We start from the raw sequence: 27,352 nt of genomic DNA, 5'->3' as shown, positions 1-27,352 counted from the left end.
TGGAAGAGAGGTTTGTCCAGGTGCAAGCTTTGGAGTACTACAGCAAAAGGGTCCCGGGTCCCAGCCTGTCAGAGCCGTCTGGGTCTGGAATTTTTTATGTTTGAGACTTTCTCTGCAATTTCAGTTTTTTAATATATGGGCTGATCAGGTTACCTGTGAGCTTTGGTGGTACTTTTTTTTTTTTTTAGAGGTTTGAGCATTTCATCTAAATTGTTCAATGTGTGGGCATAAAATTGTAGTATACTATTTTTCTGTTAACGGCTGCAGGATGAATAGTAGTGTTCACTAAACTATTCTCAATAGTGATAATTTGTGTGTTCTCTCTTTTTTCCCCCATTCTTGCTAGAGGTTTATTAATTTATTGATTAAAAGAAACCAAACCAACTTTTGGTTTTACTGAGTTTTCTGTTTTTAACTTCATTGATTTTCTGTCGCTTTTGGACAGTGGGTGGTCTTTTCTTCTTTTTGAGTGTGTGTTTTACAGTATTTTAGTGAATTCTGACTGTTATAAACAGGACAGCAAAGACTGACGAGTGCTTATGCCCGGTAAATTGCAGATCCTGTGGCAAAGTCTAGCGGGTCTCATGACGCTGAGTTTTGCTTTGTTGTTGCATAGGATACCTCGAGTGCACGGTGGGCTTCAGATTTCTCTAGTGTCCTTTGTGCTTAGGCTGGAAGTGGAGGTATGAGGAAGTGTTCCTCGGCCTTCCCGGGTGACTCCCAGGGTTCGGCTTTCCCTGCCTGCCTGTGGCTCTCTGGACTCGAGGCGCCCCTGCCCTTTCCCAGAGGTTCGCGCAGTCGGGGCCTGTCCCGTGCGGGCGTCCGTTGTGCTCCTCCAGTCTCCGTCCTGGAAAGGCTCTGTGTGTCTGGCGTCAGAGCCGGCGGGCTTTCAGGGGCGTGGCCGCGGTGTGCCAGTCTGGGCCTTGTGTCTTTACGCATCTTGTTCGGGAGAACCTGCCTTAGGTGGTCTGAGACCCGCCCGAGGCCTGCCCCCGCAGTCGTGCGGAGTCACCAGCAGGGCGCTTCGCTTGCGCCCTGCCCCGTCCCAGTGCTGTCTGGACTTGCGCTCCGGGGCACTGCCCCTGCCCTCCAGTTTTGTTCCTCAGAGGAGGAGGGTCTGGTGGGGCGCCCCGGCTGCCCCCGGCTGCCGCCCTCCGCAGGCTCGCGGGCCCACGTGGAGAGCGCCGGTGGGGGTCTGTGGCGGGAGGGCCTGCAGACAGGTCTGGGCTCCCTGTGTCTGCTGCTCCCGGGAGTGCTGGCCTGCACTGCGCGTTTAGTAGTTTGGATCAACAGTCGAGATGAACCCTATTTGCCTGCGTTTATGGCACCACTGTCTCTCTGCTTGCTCTGCCACAGGTAAGCCAGTGCTTACATCCTGTCTCCTAGAAAGGGCTTGTCTCGTCTTGTATCTTTGTTCGGTTGGCCTGCGTCCTCAGCGCTCTCTTTCTTCAAGAAAAGTTTAATTCTGTATAGTTTTTGTTTTACTGGTAGTGGCGTTTCCCCCAGCGTTTTCCTTTCCGTAGACAGAACCCTATTAATGGGTAACAATGAATCTTTAGGGGAAACTCCGGTTACTAGTCAGAGGAGCGCTCTTTTCTGGAAGCTGTGGTTTGTAATTCCACGACTTCTTTGGCCTCAAGATGCTTGCGATAACTCCCTTGCCTTCTCTTTGGTTTGAACCAAAGGAAAGGATTCAAACTAGCTAAACTGGCACAAAAGAAAGAGACTAACTTCTTAACTGGCCCTAGTTTACTTTTTTTTTTACCTAAACGCTGATTCCCCCAAAACTACCTTGTGGCCAGCACCTCCTCTATAGTTGCCCCTGTCTTTGCCCAGAACCCCTCTTTCTCTTAACCTGCTTAGCCCTTTGTTTGCAGTAAAATCACCCATTGTGAATAACTGTGAGGAAAAGAGCAGAAGGAAAGAACAAAACAGGATATAGAAAATTGGAAAATTTGATAATTTTTTAATTAATTAAAATTTTTGTTAATGATAGACTTTTTACATTGCTGGTGATTTTTATTGAAATTATCTGGAGAGTAACACACTTTTGCCATTGTCTCCATCTTATTTTCTTTCTGTCATAAAATGGAAATAATGAAAACAGTGAAATGGAAATAATGAGTACTACTTTTTAAAGGACAGCTATTCGTTATATATCACTGTAACCTTTTCTGTAGCTGAAGCAGTTACTTTATGTTTGGAAAGTTGACGGTTGGGTCTCCCGAAGTCAACCTACCAGAAAACCAACACAGAAGTTTTTACACAGTGCTTTGGTTGTGTGTAATATTTGGTTGGATTATGTTTCTGTATTCAGATAAGCATTGACATTTAAACCTTTATTTTAAAGTATTAAATATTTTGGGGAGTTGGGGGAAAATACTGCAAATATCTAAACTCCTCAAAATTAGGCCTTAATTGGTAAACTAAAAAAGATTATATAACTTTTAAACTTTGTGTTTAAAACAGGGAAAATTATGGCTAACCAAGTTGCTAGAGTTAAATTCTTAGACATTTATTAACTGAGGGGAGTGACTGTACATATTTGCAGGATCTGCCCAGTTTAAAAACGATTTTTTGTTTAGAGTTCATTTAATATTTCTTATTTCTTAATATTTGCATTATTATGCAGTAAACTCTGTCTCTTTCAGCATTCTAGCAGATTCTAGATTACCTTTAGACAGGAATGCTACCTTAGAGGTTTCTGCTTTGGTTGGGACAGTTGAACCAAAGTTTTTTTCAATCTTAGTATTTTAGATTCTTAGGAAAAAAAATTAGAAAAGGGCATCCATAGGCATTTTAAAAAATGTGAAATGTTAGTAACCCATAAATAGAATTAAAATGTTTAGTTTTATTAGTTATGATTATAATTTAAAATAATTTTTACTTTTAGCCAAAATTTTGAAAATGAAAAATAAATTCTGATGTTTATTTAATCAGATTCTTTGTATCCTGCTGGTTGAAACCATCTTTCCAAAAAATACTTTGTTATATTTTCCAGGCAAGAGTACTGGAGTGGGTTGCTGTTCCCTTCTCCAGGGGATCTTCCTGACCCAGGGATTGAACCCGGGTCTGCCGAATTGTAGGCAGATGCTTTACCATCGGCACCACCAGGGAAGTCTAGTATTTCTAGAGGTACTACCAAATGTTAACAATTTTTGACCTAATGAATTCCCTTCTAAGAAATTAAGAATCAGATATTTGGACTGAAATTTGTATATAAGGTTATTACATTTGAAGTGATGTTAGTAATTATGAACAGTTTAATTTTCTGACAGGTCAGTGTCCATATAAATTGTAGAACATTTATCTGAATGTTGGAATATTATGTGGCCATTAAAAATTATGTTTTCAGATTTTTCAGAGAATATTAATAGGGAGTTAACAGAATAAAATGGAGGAGGAAATGGCAACCCGCTCCAGTATTCTTGTCTGGAAAATTCCATGGACAGAGGAGCCTGGTGGGCTGCAATCCATGGGGTTGCAAAGAGTTGTACACGACTGAGCTACTGAGCAGTAGTATAAAAGGGGAAGAAATAGGTAAGGTCGTAACTGTAGTATAACTCTATTGATTAAAATACTTATATGTGTTTAAACAATCAGTAATGCATAGCCAGATTTCAGTCATCTCTGGACTGAGGAATTATGTGAGTTCTTTTTGTATTTTTGTGCTTTTAAAGACTTCTAACAACATATGTTTTAGATAAGAAATATGTCCAGTTGAAATGGAGGATATTCTAAACTAGTAAGGGATCAAGGGTAAATTTTGTCTTTCATACACTAAATAGCAATCCATCCCTCTCCTTGGGTTGTTAAGCCTGGCACAGAATGCATATTCCCAGCTTCCCCTCCCCCAAGTTTGGGTCATATTTTTCCTGTTGCGTTGCATGTCTCATAATTTTTTGTTGAAAACCAGTCCCTTAGCTAACATATAGCCACTCTGGATTCAGAAGTTCTTCCCTGAAGGTTGGTTGTTTCGGAATTCCCTTAGGCAGAATCTGTGGATTGCGCCTTCCTGCAGGGTATAGCTGCTGAGGACTCGCTTGGTTTGCTATTGAGTTATTTGTCTTGTTTTGTTCCTTTAATTTTGGAGCTTTACTGGGGCACACCCCGGTGTCTGTATCGCCTTGTGGTCAGCTAATGGCGGGACGGATGCCACGCCTAGACGTCTTGCGCAGCAGTGCTTCTGGCTCTTACCTGTGGATTCGTGTGGGGCGCACGTTCAGAGTGCAGGCCTTTTGCAGGTCTTTGCCAGCTCTTATTTCCCACTGGTTCCCTTTGCATCTCCTGTGTTCTTATATACAGCTGCAGAGTTGGCCAGGAGCATGCGGTAGCTTGTGCCTCTGTAGTTGCTGCTGTGTGTGTCTGCTGCCTCCGCCAGGAATGTCGTCCCAACAGCCCCAGAGCTCAAGGATGGGGAAGTCTCGGCCCTCCTAGTTCTGCCACAGAAATTATCACTTGGACCAGGGTTGTCACTTCTACTGGTGATACACCAGAATGTGGCCATCATCCAACTGCTCTCAATCGTGTGAGCCTTTTTTTATGGTAACCTCAAAGCTACCAGTCATCTCAGCCTGCCAGACTCTGGGTGCTTCCAGATGGGTGTAGAATGGAGCAGCCCTGAACAAGAATGACACAGGCTCTCAATGTTTTGTTTTCTTTTCAGACACTTCACTGATTTTACTAATAGCTGAACGTTTTCTTAAGTACTCTCAAATTGTTCTTTGCCTTTGGTTGATTTCCGTAGTGCTGATACGGTATGAACAGTATGATATGATATGAACAGTGTGAAAAAGCAAAAAGATAGGACACTGAAAGATGAACTCCCCAGGTCTACTACTGTGTGAAAGAATCCCTTAGAAGAAATGGATTAGCCATCATAATCAACAAAAGAGTCCGAAATACAGTACTTGGATACAATCTCAAAAACGACAGAATGATCTCTGTTCGTTTCCAAAGCAAACCATTCAATGTCACGATAATCCAAGTCTGTGCCCTGACAGTAATGATGAAGAAGCTGAAGTTGAATGGTTTTATGAAGACCTACAAGACCTTCTAGAACTAACACCCAAAAAAGATGTCTGTTTCTTTATAGGGGACTGGAATGCAAAGGTAGGAAATCAAGAAACACCTGAAGTAACAGGCAAATTTGGCCTTGAGTACAGAAGGAAGCAGGGCAAAGGCTAACAGAGATTTGCCAAAGAAGGCACTGGTTCTAGCAAATACCCTCGTCCAACAACACAAGAGAAGACACTACACTTGGACATCACCAGGTGGTCAACACTGAAATCAGACTGATTATATTCTTTGCAGCCAAAGATGGAGAAGCACTATAAAGTAAGCAAAAACAAGACCGGGAGCTGACTGTGGCTCAGATCATGAGCTCCTTATTGCCAAACTCAGACTTTAATTGAAGAAAAGTAGGGAAAACCACCAGACCATTCAGGTATGACCTGGATCAGATCCCTTATGATTATACAGTGGAAGTGAGAAATGGATTTAAGGGACTAGATCTGATAGATAGAGTGCCTGATGAACTGTGGGCGGAGGTTTGTGACATTGTACAGGAGACAGGGATCAAGGGCATCCCCAAGAAAAACAAATGCAAAACCCAAATGGCTCTCTGAGGCGGCCTTACAAATAGCTGTGAAAAGAAGAGAAGCGAAAAGCAAAAGAGAAAAGGAAGGATGCGCTCGTTTGAATGCAGAGTTCTACAGAACAGCAAGGAGAGATAAGAAAGCCTTCCTCAGCGATCAGTGCAAAGAAATAGAGAAAAAGAACAGAATGGGAAAGACTAGAGATCTCCTCAAGCAAGTTAGAGATACCAAGGGAACATTTCATGCAAAGATGGGCTCGATAAAGGACAGAAATGGTATGGACCTAACAGAAGCAGAGGATATTAAGAAGAGGTGGCGAGAATACACAGAAGAACTGTACAAAAAAAGATCTTCATGACCCAGATAACCACGATGGTGTGATCACTCACCTAGAGCCAGACATCCTGGAATGTGAAGTCAAGTGGGCCTTAGGAAGCATCACTACGAAGAAAGCTAGTGGAGGTGACGGAATTCCAGTTGAGCTGTTTCAAATCCTGAAAGATGATGCTGTGAAAGTGCTGCAGTCAATATGCCAGCAAATCTGGAAAACTCAGCAGTGGCCACAGGGCTGGAAAAGGTCAGTTTTCATTCCAATCCCTAAGAAAGGCAATGCCAAAGAATGCCAGACTACCACACAATTGCACTCATCTCACAGGCTAGTAAAGTAATGCTAAAATTCTCCAAGCCAGGCTTCAGCAATACATGAACTGTGAACTCCCTGATGTTCAAGCTGGTTTTAGAAAAGGCAGAGGAACCAGAGATCAAATTGCCAACATCTGCTGGATCATTGAAAAAGGAAGAGAGTTCCAGGAAAACATCTATTTCTACTTTATTGACTATGCCAAAGCCTTTGACTGTGTGGATCACAATAAACTGTGGAAAATTCTGAAAGAGATGGGAATACCAGAGCACCTGACCTGCCTCTTGAGAAACCTGTATGCAGGTCAGGAAGCAACAGTTAGGCCTGGACATGGAACAACAGACTGGTTCCAAATAGGAAAAGGAGTACATCAAGGCTGTATATTGTCACCGTGCCTGTTTAACTTATATGCAGAGTACATCATGAGAAACGCTGAGCTGGAAGAAGCACAAGCTGGAATCAAGATTGCCGGGAGAAATATCAATCACCTCAGATATGCAGATGACACCACCCTTATGGCAGAAAGTGAGAAGACCTAAAGAGCCTCCTGATGAAAGTGAAAGAGGAGAATGAAAAAGTTGGGTTAAAGCTCAACATTCAGAAAATGAAGATCATGGCATCCGGTCCCATCACTTTATGGGAAATAGATGGGGAAACATTGGAAACAGTGTCAGACTTTATTTTTTGGACTCCAGAATCACTGCAGATGGTGACTGCAGCCATGAAATTAAAAGATGCTTACTCCTTGGAAGGAAAATTATGACCAACCTAGACAGCATATTCAAAAGCAGAGACATTACTTTGCCAACAAAGGTCCGTCTAGTCAAGGCTATGGTTTTTCCTGTGGTCATGTATGGATGTGAGAGTTGGACTGTGAAGAAAGCTGAGCATCAAAGAATTGATGCTTTTGAACTGTGGTGTTGGAGAAGACTTTGAGAGTCCCTTGGACTGCAAGGAGATCCAACCAGTCCATTCTGAAGGAGATCAGTCCTGGGTGTTCATTGGAAGGACTGATATTGAAGCTGAAACTCCAATACTTTGGCCACCTGATGCGAAGAGCTGACTCATTGGAAAAGCCCCTGATGCTGGGAAAGATTAAAGGCGGGAGGAAAAGGGGACGACAGAGGATGAGATGGCTGGATGGCATCACCGACTCAATGGACGTGAGTCTGAGTGAACTCCGGGAGTTGGTGATGGACAGGGAGGCCTGGCGTGCTGTGGTCCATGGGGTCGCAGAGGGTCGGACACGGCTGAGCGACTGGGCTGGACTGATGAGGTGGTCTTTGTCGTTTGTCCAGGGGCACTGTTGGTTTTTGAGGGCAGGGTCTGTGCGTCCTCGCTGGCCGTGGTCAGGCTCCTGAGGGGCTCCGTCCTGCGTCCCTGTTTTGCTCCATGCAGTGCCGTGGCTCTCAGGAGCCTGGTAGATGACAGACGTGGGCTTAGAAACCGAAATATCAATAAACTAAACTGACAGCAGTCTCAGAAGCAGTACCGGTACTCGAAGATTTGAAGATAATATGCATGGTCACCGAAATACTATGTAATTTTTTTTTGGCAGTGCTCTCCCCACTCTTCCCTACTTTCTCTCTTTGTTGGCTGTGCTGGGTGGCCTGTGGGACCCTGGTTTCCCTACCAGGGGCATCGAATCGGTGCTCCTTGCAGTGGGAGTGTGGAGTCCTAACCGCCTGGGCAGTCTCCCCTCCCTTTCACATGGTTGAGTGGGTCTACAGTTACGTTGTCAGAGCATGTAGCTGCTACGTGCTCGCTAACTGTCTGTAGCCATGCGCTTTATGTTTGACAGTCACCATTGGTTCTAAAGGAATACCTGTAGTCAATTTGGTTTTCTGAAGTGCTCATTTAGGTTTTCAGGAGAGATTCCCTGAGCACAGTATCCACCGAATTCTTACATTTTGGTAATAGTTTGTCCAGAGCCATTAGTTTTGTGAGTTATTTTTGTTGGATATAAAATCTTTGGTTTGCATGTTCTTCCGTTGATTATTTTATTTTAAATATATTATTCCATTTTTCATCTGGCATAAAGCATTGTTATTGAAAAATTTAGAATAGTCTAATTCTGTTATAAAGTCACTTAGTGACTGTCTGCAGACTGCTGCCCGTGGACTGACTGGCTGCTTCTAAACACTGGTTCGTTTTGCTTTGTGCACAGCTGTGTCCGTTCGTTTCCACGTCGGCTTAGGCTGCCTTTGCTATACGGTGCCAGAGAGGGTATGGACCAGAGCATGGTGGCCGGCAGTGATGTCTGAGTTTCATTTTCACTGAACGATTCTCGATTTAAGATAGGGTCATTCGTAGATATTTTTGAAAATACTTTAAAAAATTTAAGTACAAACAACTTTTTTTTATGAAAAATTCCCCTATGCATTTGCTATATGGGAATTTTCCTTTTCTAGGGAGTGATGTGCTGAAGAACAAAGAAATTAAAACAAAATTTGTACACTGTAAATAGAGTTTTTAAGTAATACATGCCTTGAGTAAATCCCTTTAGAAGTTCACATCGCCTCTTCAGGGAAAAAGGCAACATTTATTTTCTTTGCGGATGACAGCTCAGAAACTGAGCACCGTTCGGCGATGAAAAGCAAACGGCCGTCCGGAAAGGCAGCGCAGTCCTCTTCCGGTGAAGCTTTGCGTTTGGGCTTTTGGTTGAAATAGATTTTGTGGGTGCACTTTCTGTATTTTAAAAAAGGGAGGCATCCTAACTCTTTTTCTGTGGACATTGTGTTGGGTTATTAAAGACATCACTTCTTCAGCTTCCTACTTTGTCTGTGAGACCTTACTCTGCCAAGAGTGTCTGCACCTTCAGGAGTTCGGCGTGCCTAACGGGTCGGACCTCTCTGGGGCTGCACTCACTGCTGTGAGTAGTGGCCTGTCCTCTGTACTTGACAGCCTTTTCTAAGCCCACTTCATTTTGAGCGTCAAGATGGACGTATTCATCATACAGCGGAAAAGATAGTTACGGGGCTGTAGTTTAGGGACGATTGAAGTGGAGACGTAACATCTCTTAATTCTTAGTATAGTAGTTTTCATTCTATTCTCAGTCGTCTCTTTAACAGATTCTAATCCAGGGAATATTCTCAACTACTGAGTCTTGGGACAACTTTGCCAGTCATTAATTTTCTCATCAGTAAAATGAGAGAGTTCACATTGATGCCTTCCTATTCTCTTTCTGATGAGAGCTTTTTCCTTTATATATTTTTCTGAGGCGCAGTAGATTTACAGAGTTTCAGGTACACAGCTAGGTGATTCAGTTATACATATATATTATTTTGAAATTATTTTCCATTATAGGTTATTCTAAGATTCGTCCTCTAGACATGAAGTCTCTAATATGATAGCCACTAAGCACAGGTGGCTATTTAAAAAAATAAAAAAATTAACTTAATAAAAATTAAGTGAAATTATAAATTCAGTTCCTCAGTCACACTAATTACAGGTTAAGGGCTTGGTTTTCGCCCGGGTCTAGTGGCTGCCACGTGGGACAGTGCAGACACAGAGTATTTCCATCGTTGCAGAAAGTTCTGTTGGATGATGCTGTGCCTGGATGTTTTCCGTTTGGATTTGATGCTGAAACAGTGGTAGCCATCTGAGAAACACTGAAAGGGGCTAGGAATTGCAAGTGCAAATAGCGATAACCTGAGATTTTGAAAGGTTGGCTTCTTGATGGCTCACTTGGTAAAGAATCCGCCTGCAATCAGGAGACCTGGGTTCAATCTCTGGGTTGGGAAGATCCCATGGAGAAGGGAAAGGCTATCCACTCCAGTATCCTGGCTTGGAGAATTCCATGGATTGTATAGTCCATTGGGTCGCAGAGAGTCAGACACGCCTGAGCGACTTTCACTTCCCTCCATGAGACACTGTTTCCTGTGCTTGTACAGTAAGCCTTTGCTGCTTGATGTATATCTGCTTTCCAAACTAGAAATTTAGCATTTTATTCATACGAAATCAAACAAGTGGAACCAAAATGTCATAAGGGTTTTAGTTAGGCAAAAATTTGTAAGTTTCTAAAATACATATGTTGTATATATTATTTATATATATCTCTGTACAAAGCTTTTCTACTACGCTTGATAAAGGTTGAGAAACAACATAAAAAAAAGATGGAAAAATTGGAAAACATAAACTTAAGTGAAATGGGAACACTGACTATGAAATAGGGAAAGGAAGCAAGCTAGATAAAAGATCATCGTATAGTCCAGCTGCTGCTAAACGTGGCTGCTCGTTAGAAACATGTCTGGAGCTCTGGAGAAGAACATCGATACTTGGGCATTTGTGTTTTTCAAAGAATGTCAAGATGATTCTGATATCTGTCTGGATTTTAAAAAGTGGCTGCAGGCGCTCCTGTCGCATAGGGGGCTGTGTGACGCAGAGCTCTACGGTCCTCCTGTTGGCCAGTCAGGTGCAGTGGAAGTGTGTGAGTGAGAGTTGCATAATCACAATAGGAAAGGCTACTAGTCCGTTTCCACAGCCAACAGCCTGACAAAAAATAAAAAATAAGTACAATTGCAAGCGATAATGGGAACGTGATGAACAGTATGAAATAATCACCGACAGTGGGAGGGTGGCGAGCAGAGTGGCGTGGGAAGCGGAAGAGCACGCATGCACGTGTTTTCATCTGCCCGGCCAGCCTCTGTCTTTTGGTTGGTTCATTTGATCCTGTTACCATTTTCTTAATTGTTTTGGGTTTATTTTCTGTAGGTAGGTCTTTTCCTTGTCTTGTTTCCTGTCTAGAGAAGTTCCTTTAGCATTTGCTGTAAAGGTGGTTTGGTGGTGCTGAATTTGAATTCTCTTAGCTTTTGCTTGACTGGAAAGCTTTTGATTTCTCCATCAAATCTGAGTCTTGCTGGGTAGAGTATTCTTGGCTGTAGGTTCTTCCCTTTCATCACTTTGCATATATCGTGCTGTTCCCTTCTGGCTTGTAGAGCTTCTGTTGAGAAATCAGCTGATAGCCTGATGGGAGTTCCCTTGTATGTTACTTGTCATTTTTCCATTGTTACTTTTAATATTTTAATATTTTATCTCTGTCTTTAACTTGTGTCAGTTTGCTTACTATGCGTCTTGGTGTGTTTCTTCTTGGGTTTATCCTGCCTGGGACTCTCTGTACCTCCTGAACTTGGTTGGCTATTTCCTTTCCCATGTCAGGGAAGTTTTTAGCTGTTGTCTCTGCAGACGTTTTCTCAGCGCCTCTCTCCCTCCTCTCCTCCTGGGACCCCTGCAGCGTGAATGTTGTCTTGTGCGGTTGGGCTCTCTCCCTCCCTCTCTCGTGGCAGCGACAGTGGCGCCCGCTGCCCCGCCCTGCAGGCCATCCTGGCTCTTTAGTGCGCTGTGCGCCTCTGCTCTTCAGTTCTCCCAGGTCTTTGGTTTCCCCAGATCCTGGACCATCTTCACTGTGATGACTCTGAGTTCTTTTTCTGGAAGGTTGCGTATCTCTACTTCATTTAGTTGCTTTTCTGGGGTTTTATCTTGTCCCTTCATCTGGGACATAACTTTCTGCTTTTTCTTCCTAATTAATTTTCGATAATGTGGTTTCTGTTTGAGCCTCTGTGGGACCGTGGTTCTTACTTCTTCTGATGGAGGCGGTGCAGAGGCAGGAACTGGTAGTGGGAAAAACTGGCTCTTGCTCTGGTGGGCAGGGCCTTGCTCAGTAAAACTTGAACCCAGTTATCTGCTGATGGGTGAGGCTTCACTCCCTCCTTGGTAGTTGTTTGGCCCTGGGTTCTACAGGCTCTGTGGTAGGGTCAATGGTGACCTCAAAGAGAGACTTCCAAGAGGGTTTACGCTGAGGGGGCCTGCCCCACCTGCAGCCACCAGCCCATCTCTGTGCTGAGCCCCTGCTGACCCCCACCCCAACAGGAGGCTCTCCAACGCCAGTTGGTGTCTCTGCTCCGTCTCCTGTGGGCTGACCGCTCCTTTTCTGGGTCTTGGTGTGCGCTGAGCCCCTGCTGACCCCCATGCCCACAGGAGGCTCTCCAACACCAGGTGGTGTCTCTGCTCAGCCTCCTACAGGCTCACCGCTCCTTTCCTCTGGGTCTTGGTGTACGCAGGAGTGTTTGTGCCCTCTGAGACTGCAGTTTGTGTCTCCCCTAGTCTGTGGAAGTCCTATGAACAGATCCCGCTGGCCTGCAAGGCCAGATTCCTGGGGATTCCCAGTCCCTTTGTCGGATCCCCAGGCTGGGAAGCCTGGCCGGGGGGTTCCCAGCCTGTGCGACAGTGGGCAGCTTCTCTGGTGTTACTGCCCTCCGGTTTGTGGGTCGCCCAGCCGGTGGGCATGGGGCTTGGTTTTACTGCGATTGTGCCCCTCCCACCCTCTCACCGAGGCGGCTTCTTTGTCTTTGGGTGCAGGGCGTCTTTTTCTGGCCGGGCCCCGGCGTCCTCCTGCCCTTGGTGGGTCAGCGGCTAGTTGGAGTTTCGGTGCTCTCGCAGAAGATGAGCTCCATCTTACTCTGGCAGCTTGAGCCAGATGAGTATGGTTTTTAAAGGATCGTTACATATGGCAAGATCAAATCCTATAAAATGATTGACTCAATCTTGTCACACTTGTGTACTTGCTGATTATTAGAATTGTGTTCTTGGAACTAATTCATTCAATGACTTAAGGGTTTTTTCCACTATACTGTGATCTCCAGAGGGTAAAAAACCTTCTCTCTCTTGTTTTACCAGGTACTTACTTAGCCAATAAATACTTGTTGAATGAGTGATTAAATGAATGATAATGTCAGCAAGGTTGGAGGCAATATAGTATTCTGAAAGGAACGTGCACATTCTATTAGATCACAGGGTATAATATTTCAGAAGTTGTGGGAAGGTTATTTGGAAGAATGTAATAAAATTCAAAGCACTATGCCTTTCAATTAAAAAGTGAGTTTCTTGGGAATTCGCTGGTGGTCTAGAGGTTAGGACTCTGCACTGTCGCTGCTGAGGGCCTGGTTTTGATCCCCATCAGGGAAACTAAGATTCCACAAACCTAGGTAAACTGGGCACCTTTGGGTACGCTAGGCTTAATTTTAATAACCTGTATTATTTTTCCTTTATAGTTTTACATGTGACACCCATAAAAGATGAGGCTGAGAACACGGAAAGCTTCTCAGCAATCAAATCAAATCCAAACGCAACGCACTGCCAGAGCCAAGAGGAAACACTCAGAAGTTGACGACAGCCTGCCTTCAGGAGGAGAGAAGCCAGCGAAGAGTGAGACCGGCCTGTTGTCTTCAATTAAAAAGTTTATTAAAGGAAGCACACCCCAAGTAATGGCTTCCCCTGCTAAGTATATCGCTGAGAAGGGAACTCAGATTGTGTACTTTAAGCTTATGAAGATGAGAGGTCTAATATTGCTAGAGCCCCATTTAACGAAGTGTGTGGACATTTTGGTGTTGAGTAGTTACGTGTAAGATATTTAATGGTTGATCAAGAAAAACAGTATTCTACTTAACTGATTCAGTTAGCCTTCTGGTTTTTCAGCTTAGTTTTAAGGGAAGTAAAAGAAATGTTTCTTAGTCATTTGAGTTATTTCTTTTCTTTTTTTTATTCATTTCAAACATAAGTTAAAGCTTCTTGTTAATATTGATACATTATGTAATTAGGAAGATGATTTATCTGTCTGAATTCTAACCCTTGTACAATGAAAATGTTTTATTCATTGAAGGGAGAACAAAGTTACTAAAGAAAGAATGGGGAGTTCCCTGGAGGTCCATGGTTAAGACTTGCCACTTCCCCTGCCATGGGCCTGGGTTCAGTTTCTGGTGAGGGAACTAAGACCCCACTGGCCGTGTGGTGAAAGAAAGAGAGAGAGGGCACTAACCAGGGGGCACGAGCTCTGGATTCATGCTTCATACTCCCGACCAGCTTGAATTCTGAGGAAAGCCGTTTTCCCCTCTTGCCTCAAGAAGCCAGTAAAATGGGACTAACCCTAACTGCCTGGTCTACGTCAGAGCTGTCTTCAGATTAGATGCAGACAGGTGGAAAAGCAGTCTGCGAAGGTTTAGTGCACTCTGTAAATAATAGTGTTATCATTCATCGTATGTTGATTTTATTATCACTATTGACTACAGTTGTGTTCTTATTTTGGATTATTATATATGAAAAGTTTCTTATAGTGTAAATTTGTCACTTTGGTAAGTAGAGAAGTAAAATGTTATCTTTTCATAATGATAGATTTCTTTTGCTAATTTTAACTATAATTTTTAAAGTTTCTTTGAGTTAATTTATATAGGCCTATAAGTATTCTAGTAGTAGTATTGTGTAAAAAAGATGAAATTCCTTCCAGAAACAAGAATGCCTGAGTCTTTAAATTCCCGTTGGGTTGTCCTTAGTCCTTTGATGAGCACATCACTGTGTCGAGTTCGTTCCTGAGCAGCCCTGACTACTGGGAAGTCCTCCTTCACCCTGAAGGAAGCACTCCTGCCCTCTCCTTCCCCACGTGCTCTTTTTCCCCTTGTGCAAGTGCGAGCACTCAACCGCTGTCCTGGCTGAGTAGTGCTAGTTTTCACTGTGTGGCGCTACGTGGTGATAGTTAGCATCTTGGTCAGCTGCTTCTTGGTTACCTTGTTCCTGAAAGGGAACAACCAGAAATGAAAATAGGTTTGTTGGTTTTTCCCTGTGTCCTCTGACTTCTGCTCATGTCATTCATGCTTGCTTGCTTGCTTGCTTTTCATTTAGTAGTTTCGCTCTTCTCTGTTGGTCAGCAGATTTTTCCCATGTCAGTTAAAACACTCAGGGTTGTCAGTTATTTTTTTTTTAAGCCAAAAACTAAAATTTTGTTATTAATGCCTATCCATTAGTGGATGGGGCCAATAAAAACCTGTTTGCAAGCTAATTTCTTATTCATTAATTAATATTTTTGAGCAAGGTTTCACCACATCTACAAATTCATTTAATACATCCCAGATTTCATTATTATATTCAGTAAGATTTTTGTGATAAATTAGTATTTGAATGCCTTACTGAAATCAGAGTATACTGTTTCTTTTCCTATCTACTCTCCTTTTGTTAGAAGTAAATTAAAAGATTATTTTGTCCTTTAACTCCTAATGAGGTTATGCTGTTGCGTTGTTTACTTGCTAAGTTGTGTTGACTCTTTGCAACCCCATGGACTGTAGTCCACCAGACTCCTCTGCCCATGGGGTTTCCCGGGCAAGAATACTGGAGTAGGCTGCCATTTCCTTCTCCATGGGATCATCCCGACCCAGGGGTCGAACCTGCATCTCTCGCATTGGCCGGCAGATTTTTTACCAGTGAGCCGCCTGGGAAATTTATACTGGCTTCTGATTGTTAATTCTTTCTTATCTAAATTGTTATTAAACCATCTTCTTAATAATGCATTATTCTTCTTAATATGCTTTACTGTGTATTTATGTTAATAGTAAACTAATAACACCTCTTAAATGAACAATATATGTTTATTAAATTATCTAAGTATTCTAATGACTTTTATATCAAGTTAGGGCTAGAATACAGATTAAAACTTATTACCAAAATGTTAATAAAAATGGGTCAGTGATACTACACAGGCAAGAATACCGGCAGTCGTCGGAACCAGAAGTTCAGTTCAGTTCAGTTGCTCAGTTGTGTCCGACTCTTTACGACCCCATGGACTGCAGCACGCCAGGCCTCCCTGTCCATCACCAACTCCCGGAATTTACCAACTCATGTCCATTGAGTCGGTGATGCCATCCAACCATCTCATCCTCTGTCGTCCCCTTCTCCTCCTGCCCTCAATCTTTCCCAGCATCAGAGTCTTTTCAAATGAGTCAGTTCCTCACATCAGGTGGCCAAAGTACTGTAGTTTCAACTTCAACATCAGTCCTTCCAATGAACACCCAGGACTGATCTTCAGAATGGACTGGTTGGATCTCCTTGCAGTCCAAGGGACTCTCAAGAGTCTTTTCCAACACCACAGTTCAAAAGCATCAATTCTTTGGCACTCAGTTTTCTTTATAGTCCAACTTTCACATCCATACCTGACCACTGGAAAAACCATAGCCGTGGCTAGACGGACCTTTGTTGGCAAAGTAATGTCTCTGCTTTTGAATATGCTGTCTAGGTTGGTCATAATTTTCCTTCCAAGGAGTAAGCATCGTTTAATTTCATGGCTGCAGTCACCTTCTGCAGTGATTTTGGAGTCCCCAGAAATAAAGTCAGCCAGTGTTTCCACTGTTTCCCCATCTGTTTGCCATGAAATGATGGGCCTGGTTGCCATGATCTTTGTTTTCTGAATGTTGAGCTTTAAGCCAACTTTTTCACTCTCCTCTTTCACTTTCATCAAGCGGCTTTTTAGCTCCTCTTCACTTTCTGCCATAAGGGTGGTGTCACCTGCATATCTGAGGTGATTGATATTTCTCCCAGCAATGTTGATTCCAGCTTGTGCTTCCTCCAGCCCAGCGTTTCTCATGATGGACTCTGCATAGAAGTTAAATAAGCAGGGTGACAATATACAGCCTTGATGTACTCCTTTTCCTATTTGGAATCAGTGTGTTGTTACATGTCCAGTTTTAACTGTTATTTCAAACTAGAAATCATAACAGGAAAGAAGAGCAGAAAGCCTGGCTGATACGCAGAGACCAGGCTTCAGAAAGCCAGAGTCATGAGCCAGGCACGAGAGCGCTGTCAGACGCCCGGGAGGGAGACGCTCAGCAGAGAAGGCAAGGCCGGGCTGTGGGGTCCAGTTTCGACCAAGTAGCTTTAAAAGCTCAAAAGAAGAGAAAGCAAAGGAACCAAAGAAGCCAGTGGCTGCATAAGAAATTTTCTAACTAACTTGGATTTAAGAAGGACCCTTGTGGAAATAAGAGAAGTACTCTGCCACCCAGTCAGAAACACTGAAGACAGAGGATGATGAGTCATGAAAAAATACGAGGGTACAGGCTTTTCCTAGACAGAGTAAGCTTCAACTTTGAGCTGATGATAGAATATAAATAAATGACCAAGTCAGTGGCATAGAAAGACTCAATTCTTTCTTACTTTCATCAAGAAAATTTTCAGTCCTTACATAAGGTAGGTGATGCTATGAAGATACCATCTGACCGCTTTGAGACAGAGTCGAATTGTACCTGGGTTGTCCCTCGTTGGCGAGGCAGTCATGCATAGTAGGCAAGGGTGCAGGCTCTGAGAGCAGGCGCATCCGTTTCAGCTCCGGTGTTGCCGCTGACAGCTGTGTAACCCTGGCCAAGTTGCTTACCTCTCCTGGGCCTCAGTGTCCTCACCTGTAACATAGAGATGGTAGTAACGGCGTCATGGGGTTTGAAAGCGTAAGCATTTATAAGAACGTGTTTTCTGAAAGTGCTAAGAATGACGCAGGGCATGCAGGGGTGCACAGCAACTGTTCACTGACTGTGATATTTGCTTTTAATTTTTTTTAATCTTGGACATGCTATTTATTGTAACCATTAGTGTTATAATTAACATTGTAAGTTATCTAAATTGACTGAGCCTGTTTCCTTTTTAATCTATAAAATACCAAATGAAGGTTATAAAGTACCTGATACTCAATAAACACTAGCTGCCAACCCCTATCCAAATTCTGAAAAAGACAACACCACTGTATTTAAGATACTGAGATAAAAGATAGCATTTTAAATACTATTTTAGATTCCTTATTCTCATATGTCAGTTTTAGAATTAGCTTGTCTCTTTCTCCAGATATCACGTGTATATATCATTTGGTGAGACTGTACATCTTCCCTGTACTGAGTCTGCCAGTTCATGATCATGATAGATCTCTGTGTTAATATAAGTCTTTTTAACTTTTTTGCGCTAATCTGAAGGTATTACACATACTAATTAGCTCCATTCTTAGGTATTTGATGTTTTATGGTGCTGTTTTAAATGATATGATACATTTAAAGTTTTTACTTTGTTTGTTGCTAATATATATAAATATAATTAATTTTTCTGTGCTGATTGGGGTGCTATGTGAAATCGCTAGGTTTACTTAATCGTTCTCGTCTTTAAGATTTCATAGGGTTTTATACACATATAATCATATCATATATGATTTCCTTTTCTGATTTCTAGACCTTTTATTTCTTTTTCTTCATCATTGCATTGGTTAGGACCTCTAGGACATTTAGTCGAAGTGGTAAAAGCAAACATTTGTCTTGTTACTGGTCTTAGGGGAACAGAGTTTGTTTACATTAGGTATGATGTTAGCTAAATGTCTGCCATAGTTATCTTCTGGCAGTTTGAGAAAGTTCCCTTCTATTCCTAGTTTGCTGTAGGGTTTTATTATATTGGATTTTGTCAAAGACTTTGCTGCATCTAATGAGATGTTCTTCAGATATTTCTCTTTTAATGTGGAGTAGAACATAAATTTTTTTAGCTGAAAATTAAGTTTGTATGGCTGGATACGATTTGCTGCTGTGTGTTGTTGTTGTTGCTCTTAAAGATTTTCTGTGTCTTGCTCATGAGGGTTTGGTCTGTAGTTTTGATTTGTGATACTTTTGAGATTTGGGGATCAGAGTTACGCCGGCGTCAGAGTTAGTTACGTCGGCATCACAGTTACGCCAGCATCATGACGCAAGAACTGTCCCTCTGCTTCTCTGTTCCTGAAAGAGCTTGTGGTGACAAAGTGTTATCTCAGCCTTAAATTATTAGTAGAATTCAGTGGTGAATTCTGGAGAGGGATTTTTGGAGTGTGACTGGGACTTCTTTGTGTGATAACTCTTTACTATACATTTGAGCTTTTCTATTTCGGTTTGAATTTTGGTCATACGTGTTTTTCAAGGAATTTGTCTGTTCATTGAAGTTGTCAGTTATTAGATCTAAAGTCTTTGCAGTGTTTCTCTACTATAACCTCTGTAGGATCTATAATGGTGCAGTCTTTGCAGGCTGTCTTGTCTGAAATTGCAGTTACTACTCGACTCTCCCATTGCAGATAATGCATAAATGAATGAGCATGGCTTTGGTTGTTGATACTTGATTTTCATTTAATTTTCATAAGTCATAAAATAGTGTCACTCGTTTCATCCCCACCTCCCCCACCACCATATTAAAATATAGAAGCTACTTTTGGTTTTGCTGGTCATACGGAAACAGTGCGTTAGACTTGGAGTTCGTACTGTAGTTTCCCAGCCCCTTGCTTAGATCAGTAATACTACACTTCAGTTTTTTTCTAATTCACATATTTAAAGCTATGCGTTTCAAAGTACTGCTTTCCCATACATTCTGACTGTATTTTTATTACCTTTTGGTCCATGGATTATTTAGAAATATGTTATTTAATTGCCAGATCAGATATTTGGGCATTTATTAGATATCTTTTAATTGCTTATTTCTAATTTAATATTATTGTGACCCAAGAACATATACTGTGTGACTTCACTTCTTTGGTGTCTTTTGATATTTTTTAACATACGGACTATTTTGGTAAAGGTCCCATGTGTTTGAAAAAAATATGCACATTCTGGAATTGATCAGTACAGTTCTGTAAATATCAGTTAATCAGACAGTTTGATAATATTCAGATACTCTATGTCTTCTTTTAAATCTCCATCTCTTATTATGAACTCATCTCCTTTCAGTTCTGTCAGTTTTTGCTGCGTATGTTTTGAAGCCCTCTTGTTAGGGGCATACACGTCTGTGATTGTTGGGTATAAGTTATTACCACTGTGAAATGTCCCTCATCTCTGATAATACTATTTGCCTTGAGATTTACTTGGCCTGATACTGATAACCACACAGCTTTCTTTCTTACCATTTGCCCGATACACCTTTCCCCACCTTATGTATTTGTATTTAAATTGGCTTGTTTATTTACATTTAATGTAGTTATTAATATAGTTCAGTTTAAAGTTTCCCATCTTGTAATTTATTCTGTATTTATCCCATTTGTTATTTTTTACTGTTTTATCTTGCCTTCTTTTTGATGAACTAGTTATCTTTAGAATTCCACTTTATCTCTTATGTTGACTTTTTAACAATTAATTTTATGGGGTATAATGAAACACAGTAAGACACACTGATTTAAATTATATGTTTTCATGAATTTTAACAGAATTAAACGACCATGACCAAAAAGTATCCTTGGAGTATTGCAGACCATCTCACAGCATCATCCTAGACAACCATTGATCTTCTGTTCTTATAGACTGTATAAATCTTCTTGAAAGTTACCTATGCATATAGCATGTCTTGCTTCCTTCATTCAGCATAAAGGTTTTGGATTCATTTGTGTATCTGCATGTATCTATAATTTATCCCCTCTCTCTCCTGTGCCCCAAACAGTATTCCATTGTGTGAGTAAACCACACATCACAGGCCTTCCCAGGTGGTGCTAGTGGTAAAGAACCTGCCTGCTAATGCGGGAGACATAAGAGATGCAGGTTCAGTCCCTGGGTCGGGCCGGTCCCCTGGAGCAGGGCATGGCAACCCGCTCCAGTGTTCTTGCCTGGAGAAGACAGCGGACAGAGGGCCCTGGCCGGCTGCCGTCCATGGGGTCGCAGAGTCGAGCACAACTGAAGTGGCTTGGCACTCACGCACCACATACCATGATTTGTTATCCACTTGAGTTGTTTCTGGGTTTTGGCTATTGTGAATGCAGTTGCTATGAATATTTATGTTTTGAATCCATGTGTGGACATTTGTTTAAGTTAAACCTGGGTGAATAAGATTGATATTGTTGGATTATATGATAGATCCATATAATGTAACATTACTGAGATGTGATTCACATGGCCTAAAACTCACCCACTTAAGACATAGGTTCAGTAGCCTTTAGTATATGCACAGAGTTATGCAGTCGTTACCACAGTTAATTTTAAGCCACTTCTATCCTTCCCTAAAGAAACTCTGTACCCTTTGACTGCCACTTGGCAGCTCTCCCAGCTCAAAGTTTCTCCCCATTTGTTGGGATTTTTTACATTTTGTCTTGTGAATTCATTAGTGGTCCCTCTTGAGCAAGTGGTTCGTAAACTTTTTGAACTTAGGATCCTTTACCATCTTATAAATTATTGGAAACCCTAAAGAACTTTTTGTTCATGGGGGTAATATCTATCTGTATCTCATTAGATGCTAACAGGAATTTTGAAAATATCAAAATTTTTTAATTCTAAACCCATCACATGTTGGTACCATTAATATTTTAACTATTTTCTAAAGACAGAAAGGGAGTTAGTGGGACACAGGACAGTGTGCACAGTTCTGTGGCCCTCTTTTTCTTCTGATAGTCTCTCGCTCTCCGTGCTTACTTCCGGCTGTGCTGGCTCGTCGCCGCTGTGCAGGGTGCTCTGGCTGCGACAAGGGGCTGCCCTCTGGTTGTGTGTGGGCCTCCTGCTGCAGTGACCTCTCTTGTTGAGGAGCACGGGCTCCGGGCTCGAGGGCTTCAGGAGTCGCAGCTTGTGGGCTCGAGGGCTCGGGCTCGTCAGCTGTGGTGCTTTGCAACCAGGGGTCGAACCCGTGCCCCTCGCGTTGCAAGGCAGGTTTCTTAAACCGCTGGACCTCTTTACCAGTTGCTTCACAGAACGTAGTTTGTGGTCATCATTGGTACACAAGAAGAAAATTATGCATGCATTTAGAAAACAGCAGAGTCTTTTAATATACTTTTTAGATAATTGCAGCTTTTATACCAAAACTTGACAAGTGGTGTGATGTCTTAAGTTCTTGTTCCAATATTGACTTTGAAAGCTCTGCAGTGCTCTTTTTATCGGTCTGTCCTGCACTTGGAACGAATCTTTTTACCTTCATATGACTTTGTAACATCATGCACTGGTTTCTGGTTGGGAAAATAGTGGTTCACTTGATTATGTAAATCTTCCGCATATGTATCCACATTGACATATTTCATTATTTATTTACTGTTTAGAAATCACATTTCTGAACAACCCCACTGATCTCAATAGAACAATATTGGGAAACTCTTGAGATTAACAATGCCTTGTCCAAGGTTCCTAAAATCCCAGTTTTTACCTGAATGCTCAAATTTTATTGTTGGCAACAAAAAATGTATTAGTTTTTGTTGAGTTGCTTTCTTCATTTTTCAGAAAATAATCTACTTCAAGTAAAGATAGTTTTCTATCAGAAAAAGTGATCTACACTTGATCTTAGCCAAAAGGCCAAGAAGTGATCAAAAAAGTGATCTAATTCAGCTTTCAACTCAACAGTCAGTCAGATGCTTTTCCTCAAGACAGTTGTGGAAGCACAGTCTGCGGCAGAAGCCTTGTGTGTGGACTTCCCATCTTGTCATATAGAATTTAACACATATTTAAGGGTTGAGATATAATTAATTTTACAGCTTCATCAGGGACATTCTTAAGTATAGCTGACTTTTTTTCCCCATGCAAGTGCATGGCTGTGAAAAATACAATAACCGTGGGTGTCCACGTTTTGATTTGTGCTAAGGTGGCAGTAATCATAAGCCTTTTTTTTATTTTGCATAGTCATCACAGACATTGACACAAGTTATTCCAGGATAAACTGAGATGCAAAAAATTAATTCACTTGTGTTTGTTACCGTGCATTCATGGCGAAGAAGACCTGTGATGATTAGTTGATACTAGTGTCCGGTGCGGAGAAGGCAGTGGCGCCCCACTCCAGTGCTCTTGCCTGGAAAATCCTGTGGATGGAGGAGCCTGGTGGGCTGCAGTCCATGGGGTCGGGAAGAGTCGGGCACGACTGAGCGACTTCCCTTTCACTTTTCACTTTCATGCACTGAGAAGGCGATGGTACCCCACTCCAGGACTCTTGCCTGGAGGACCCCAGGGACGGGGGAGCCTGGTGGGCTGCTGTCTATGGGGTCGGGAAGAGTCGGGCATGACTGAGCGACTTAGCAGCAGCAGCAGCAGCAGTCTCAGATAAGTGCAAGTCACACACCGGTGCTGACTCATCTTCTGTTTTTACGGTTAAATCTTCCGGTGATGTGCTTCCTCACTAGAAGGTGGAAGCGTCTGCTGCTTTCTGTCGTCTTGCCCGCTGGCCTGTCTGGGTCTGGCGTCGCTGCGCGCAGGCGTTCTCTGGCTGTGGCGGGAGGGCCGGTCTCTGTCGGGGCCCTTGGGCTTCTCGTTGCAGCGGCTTCTCCTGCGCGGCACAGGCCGTAGTGCTCAGTCGTTGCGGCAGGGGAGCTCAGTTGCTGCACGGCACGTGGGATCTTCCCGGGTCAGTATCGAGCCAGTTTCCTGCATTGGCAGGTGGACTCTTAGTCACTGGGCCACCAGGAAAGCCTCCGCGTGTTTCTTTTACCGACTTCCATTGAGTAGGTTTTCAGCACTAACTACTGTGTAAGAGTTTGTAAGTCTCTCATAAGTATATACCTTGTTTCAGCCAAAGCAATATAACAAACTTATTTTCTGAGACACCTCATTGGGTTTTGTAATTTAAGTTTGAAAGGCTATAACTATTTTGGCTTTTAAAGATCTCATCGTGTACATCTAAAATATTGCTTCCTTTTTAAAAACTGAATGATTGTTCTCAAACGACAGGACAACTGAATTGGCACTGTAATTCTATTTGAATATGTTCTGTTGCATAAGACAATTTTGCAGCCAGAGGGACACCAACTCTATCTTACTTTCATTTGTCATTTACAGTTGCATCTAGTTTCCTTGGGGTGCATTGCCCCCTTTCGTGAGCTATAGCGTTCTATGTCAGTTTCATCACTGGGAGTAGTGGACTGAAATCACAGACCACCCAGCTCCCTTTTTCAGTCCAATAATCCCTTCTTAATTATAAATTACAATTTTTTTAAAGAATTACTAAATTCTAAAATAACTTTAGAGTAAATTTTAAAGACCAAATTTAATAATATTGCAAAGCAAAACAATGAGAGTACCTTTGTTGTGTTTCCATATATATGTAGAGAGAGAAGAAACTCTGAGAGTTCAGAATACTTTATTGGATTATAATGAGGCTGCAGAGATTGTAGCAGGTATCACTGTTGAAGACAGCTAGAAAGAACATATTAGAACTATTGAACACAGAGAGCTTTTGAATTTACTCATGTTTGCCTTAGTGGTATCCGTTCCTCATTGCAGATTTAGAATCTCATCTGGTATTATTTCTTTTATGCCTGCTGCTGCGAAGTCGCGTCAGTCGTGTCCAACTCTGTGCGACCCCATAGACAGCAGCCCACCAGGCTCCACCGTCCTGGGATTCTCCAGGCAAGAACACTGGAGTGGGTTGCCATTGCCTTCTCCAGTGCAGGAAAGTGAAAAGTGAAAGGGAAGTCGCTCAGTCGTGTCCGACTCTTAGCGACCCCATGGACTGCAGCCTACCAGGCTCCTCGTCCATGGGATTTTCCAGGCAAGAGCACTGGAGTGGGGTGCCATTGCCTTCTCTGTTCTTTTATGCCTAGATAGTGTCATTTGTTATTTCTTACCAGCTAAAAATGAATTCTGTCAGCTTTTCTCAGAATGTCTTTAAAGTGAACAGTTTTTAAAATTCATAGATCTCTTACCAGTTTTTACTGTAGAGTACATGCTCTGAGCCTGTAGCCGTCACTCGTGGTCTCTAACCCTTGTTCATCTTGCACAGGTCCTGTGTGTGTCCAGTGTGTTTAATGCTTTCCCCAGTCCTCTTGGTATCTATAGTCATTTTTTGGCAGATGCCACGTGAAGCAGGCACAGTAACAATATTCTGAGTTCTATGCTTTAAAACCACTTTACTGCCTATGATATCCTTGTCTCACAGTTTCTCTTCTTGATTTTTAAAAGTGTTATTCCATTTTCTTCCAGCATTAAATGCACTGCTTTCAAAGTTTGATGATAGTCTAATTTTCTCTTTTTAAACAAACATTTTTCCTTGTTCTCCAAAGAATTTTTTTTCTTTAAATTCTGGCAAGTTGAGGGTCTGTCTTGTCGTTTTTCTGGGTGGACGGCTGTGGTCCCACAGTGCACTCTCAGAGCCCCCTGGCAGCCCAGTGGTTAGGTTAGAGCTTTGAGCTTTCCCTGCCGGAAGCGCTGGATTCAGTCCCTGGTGTGGGCTTTGAAGACTGAAGCTGAGCCGCACAGACCAAAACACAAAGCAAAACGAGGGCACGTGCCCTCCTGGAGCGAGCCCTCAGGTGTGCGTGTGCAGAGAGCTCGGTGGTGCTCGCTCTTTCAGCGCGGCCTTGGCTTTGGCTCCCTGCTCAGGGACTACTGTTTTCTGTCTGTTGGATCTTCCTTGATATCTGTTACATTTTGATGTCTTAAACTCCCCTCCCCCCAATCTTACCTTCTGATTCTCATAAAGGCACATGGTCTATCCTATTTACTAAGTGTTATGTCTATCCTAGTCTTTATTTCTAAAATATTTTTCTCTTTTATTTCTGTTTTGTTCTGTCTCTTCATTCATGAGTTTTTTCTAACTCTGATGTATGTGTCATAACACTTTTTTAATGTCTTGTCATTTTTGAAATAAAGGTATAATTTTAATCTGTTCTCTTAATGCATTTTTGGGGGGTTTCACCACAGGGCTCTTAGCTTCTTGACCAGCAATCGGCCCCCCACCCCGTGCAGGGGAAACCTGCAGTCTTAGCCACTGGACAGCCAGGGAGGGCTCTCTCACGTCTGTTTTCCTGAGACGCTTTCTTTCACTTCTCCTGTGGTTACTGTGGGCTTCCCGGGTGGCTCAGTGGTAAAGAGTCTGCCTGCAAATGCAGGAGACACAGGTTGGATCCCAGGGTTGGGAAGGTCCCTGGAGAGGGAAATGGCAACCCACTCCAGTATTCTTGCCTGGGACATCCCATGGACAGAGGAGTCTGGCGGCTACAGTCCACGGAGTTGCAAAAGAGAAGGACAGTCTTAGCTACTAAGCAACATTTTATTACAGTGATTTTGTGTGGAATTTGAGATCTATGCTTTCTTTTCTTTCATTCTTACATGAGTTTTTCTAAATTTTTAGAAGGTTGTATGGTTCAGGGTATCTTTTCTAATCAATTTTGATGGTTTTGAATTGTGTTAAAAATACAGTGATTGCTTTTTGAGTTTTGCTATATGTTTACCCCTGTTCATTTTTGCTTAGTTGATAAGTTGTGTCTGACTCCTTTGCCACCCCATGGACTGTGGCCCGCCAGGCTCCTCTGTCCATGGAATTCTCCAGGCAAGAGCACTGGAGTGGGCATTCCATTTCCTTTTCCAGGGGATATTCCTGTCCCAGGGATTGAGCCTGAGTCTCTTGCTTGGCAGGTGGATTCTTTACCACTGAGCCACCTAGGAAGCCTTCTTTATCCCTATTCATTGTTTGTCTGGAACTTTTCTTTGCTTTTCTGTTGTGCCTTTTTCTGCAATGAAATGTCGGCTCCATTCCTAGCAGTTTGCCCTCATGCAGCTCTGTTCTGTAAGGGAGCTGTAGCTGGTCAGTGTCGAGAGCTCCCAGGAGCTACACTGCTCCCTTTCAGGTGTGGGTCCCTTTGCTACTGGATTGAGCAGCAGCCCCCTCTGCCCTGTTTCATCTGCTGTCGTCAGATTGGCCTGCCATGCTCTCCATTGAGGACCTACCTTCTTAGCAGCTTGGGGTGGCTTCCCCTGGCCTCAGATGGGTCCCATTCTGTGTTGCATTGCTTTGCTTTCTCCGACACTGATAAAGATGATTCCCTCAGTATTACGGCTGCTGGTTTGTCCTCATCGGCTTGGAGTTTGGGGGAGAAACCTTGTTCCTGGTTTCGTTATAAATGTGCTGTTGGGTTTTTGTTGCTTCTTTAGTTCTCTGTATTTCCTTTGGGATTCAGAGATTTAGAATGCTACCTTCCCAAGACTTTACCCTTAAAAGCGTGTCTTAGAGGCAACTTTGAAAAATGCAGATTCCAGAGAAGACATCGTAGGGTTATTAAAAAAATTTTAAATAACCTGTACAGTAATGTAGAAATGTTATTTTTCCTAGTTCCTCTTCTAAAACTCATCCTATATCCAAAAATGTTCCCAAATTATATACATGAGTGTTTAAGAAAGATGAGGATTTGGTGACAAATTTCAGAATTGGAGCTTCATCAGACATTTAAATGCATTATTCTGAAGAATAGAATATTATCGTCAGTGACTGCAGAAGTCTATCCCTGGCCTGACTAGTTTTCTGTTTCTCTTTAGAGAGGTAAGCTAATGTATCTGCATGTATTCTCTGCTGGCCACAGCGCAGTGTCTCTGCTGGGTGTGTGGCTGTCTCTCTTTAGAGAGGTAAGCTAACGTGTCTGCACGTATTCTCC

General features: G+C 42.6%; 1 protein-coding gene across 2 annotated transcripts in view; it reads left to right on the top strand.

The window, feature by feature from the left end:
* CTDSPL2 (CTD small phosphatase like 2) overlaps nucleotides 1-27,352 on the top strand; it is a 75,902-nt gene that overhangs the window by 11,349 nt on the left and 37,201 nt on the right. For both annotated transcript variants that reach the window (XM_040227457.1, XM_040227456.1), the window contains exon 2: nucleotides 13,287-13,496. In XM_040227457.1, the coding sequence (XP_040083391.1) occupies nucleotides 13,311-13,496 (186 nt within the window). In that variant the 5' untranslated portion in view covers nucleotides 13,287-13,310. The remainder of the gene's footprint in view (nucleotides 1-13,286; nucleotides 13,497-27,352) is intronic.

Source organism: Oryx dammah, unplaced genomic scaffold, assembly GCF_014754425.2.
Source record: "Oryx dammah isolate SB20612 unplaced genomic scaffold, SCBI_Odam_1.1 HiC_scaffold_26, whole genome shotgun sequence".
Lineage (NCBI taxonomy): Eukaryota > Metazoa > Chordata > Mammalia > Artiodactyla > Bovidae > Oryx > Oryx dammah.
Note: the sequence above shows the minus strand (reverse complement) of the source record. Positions and strands in the feature narration are given on the sequence as shown.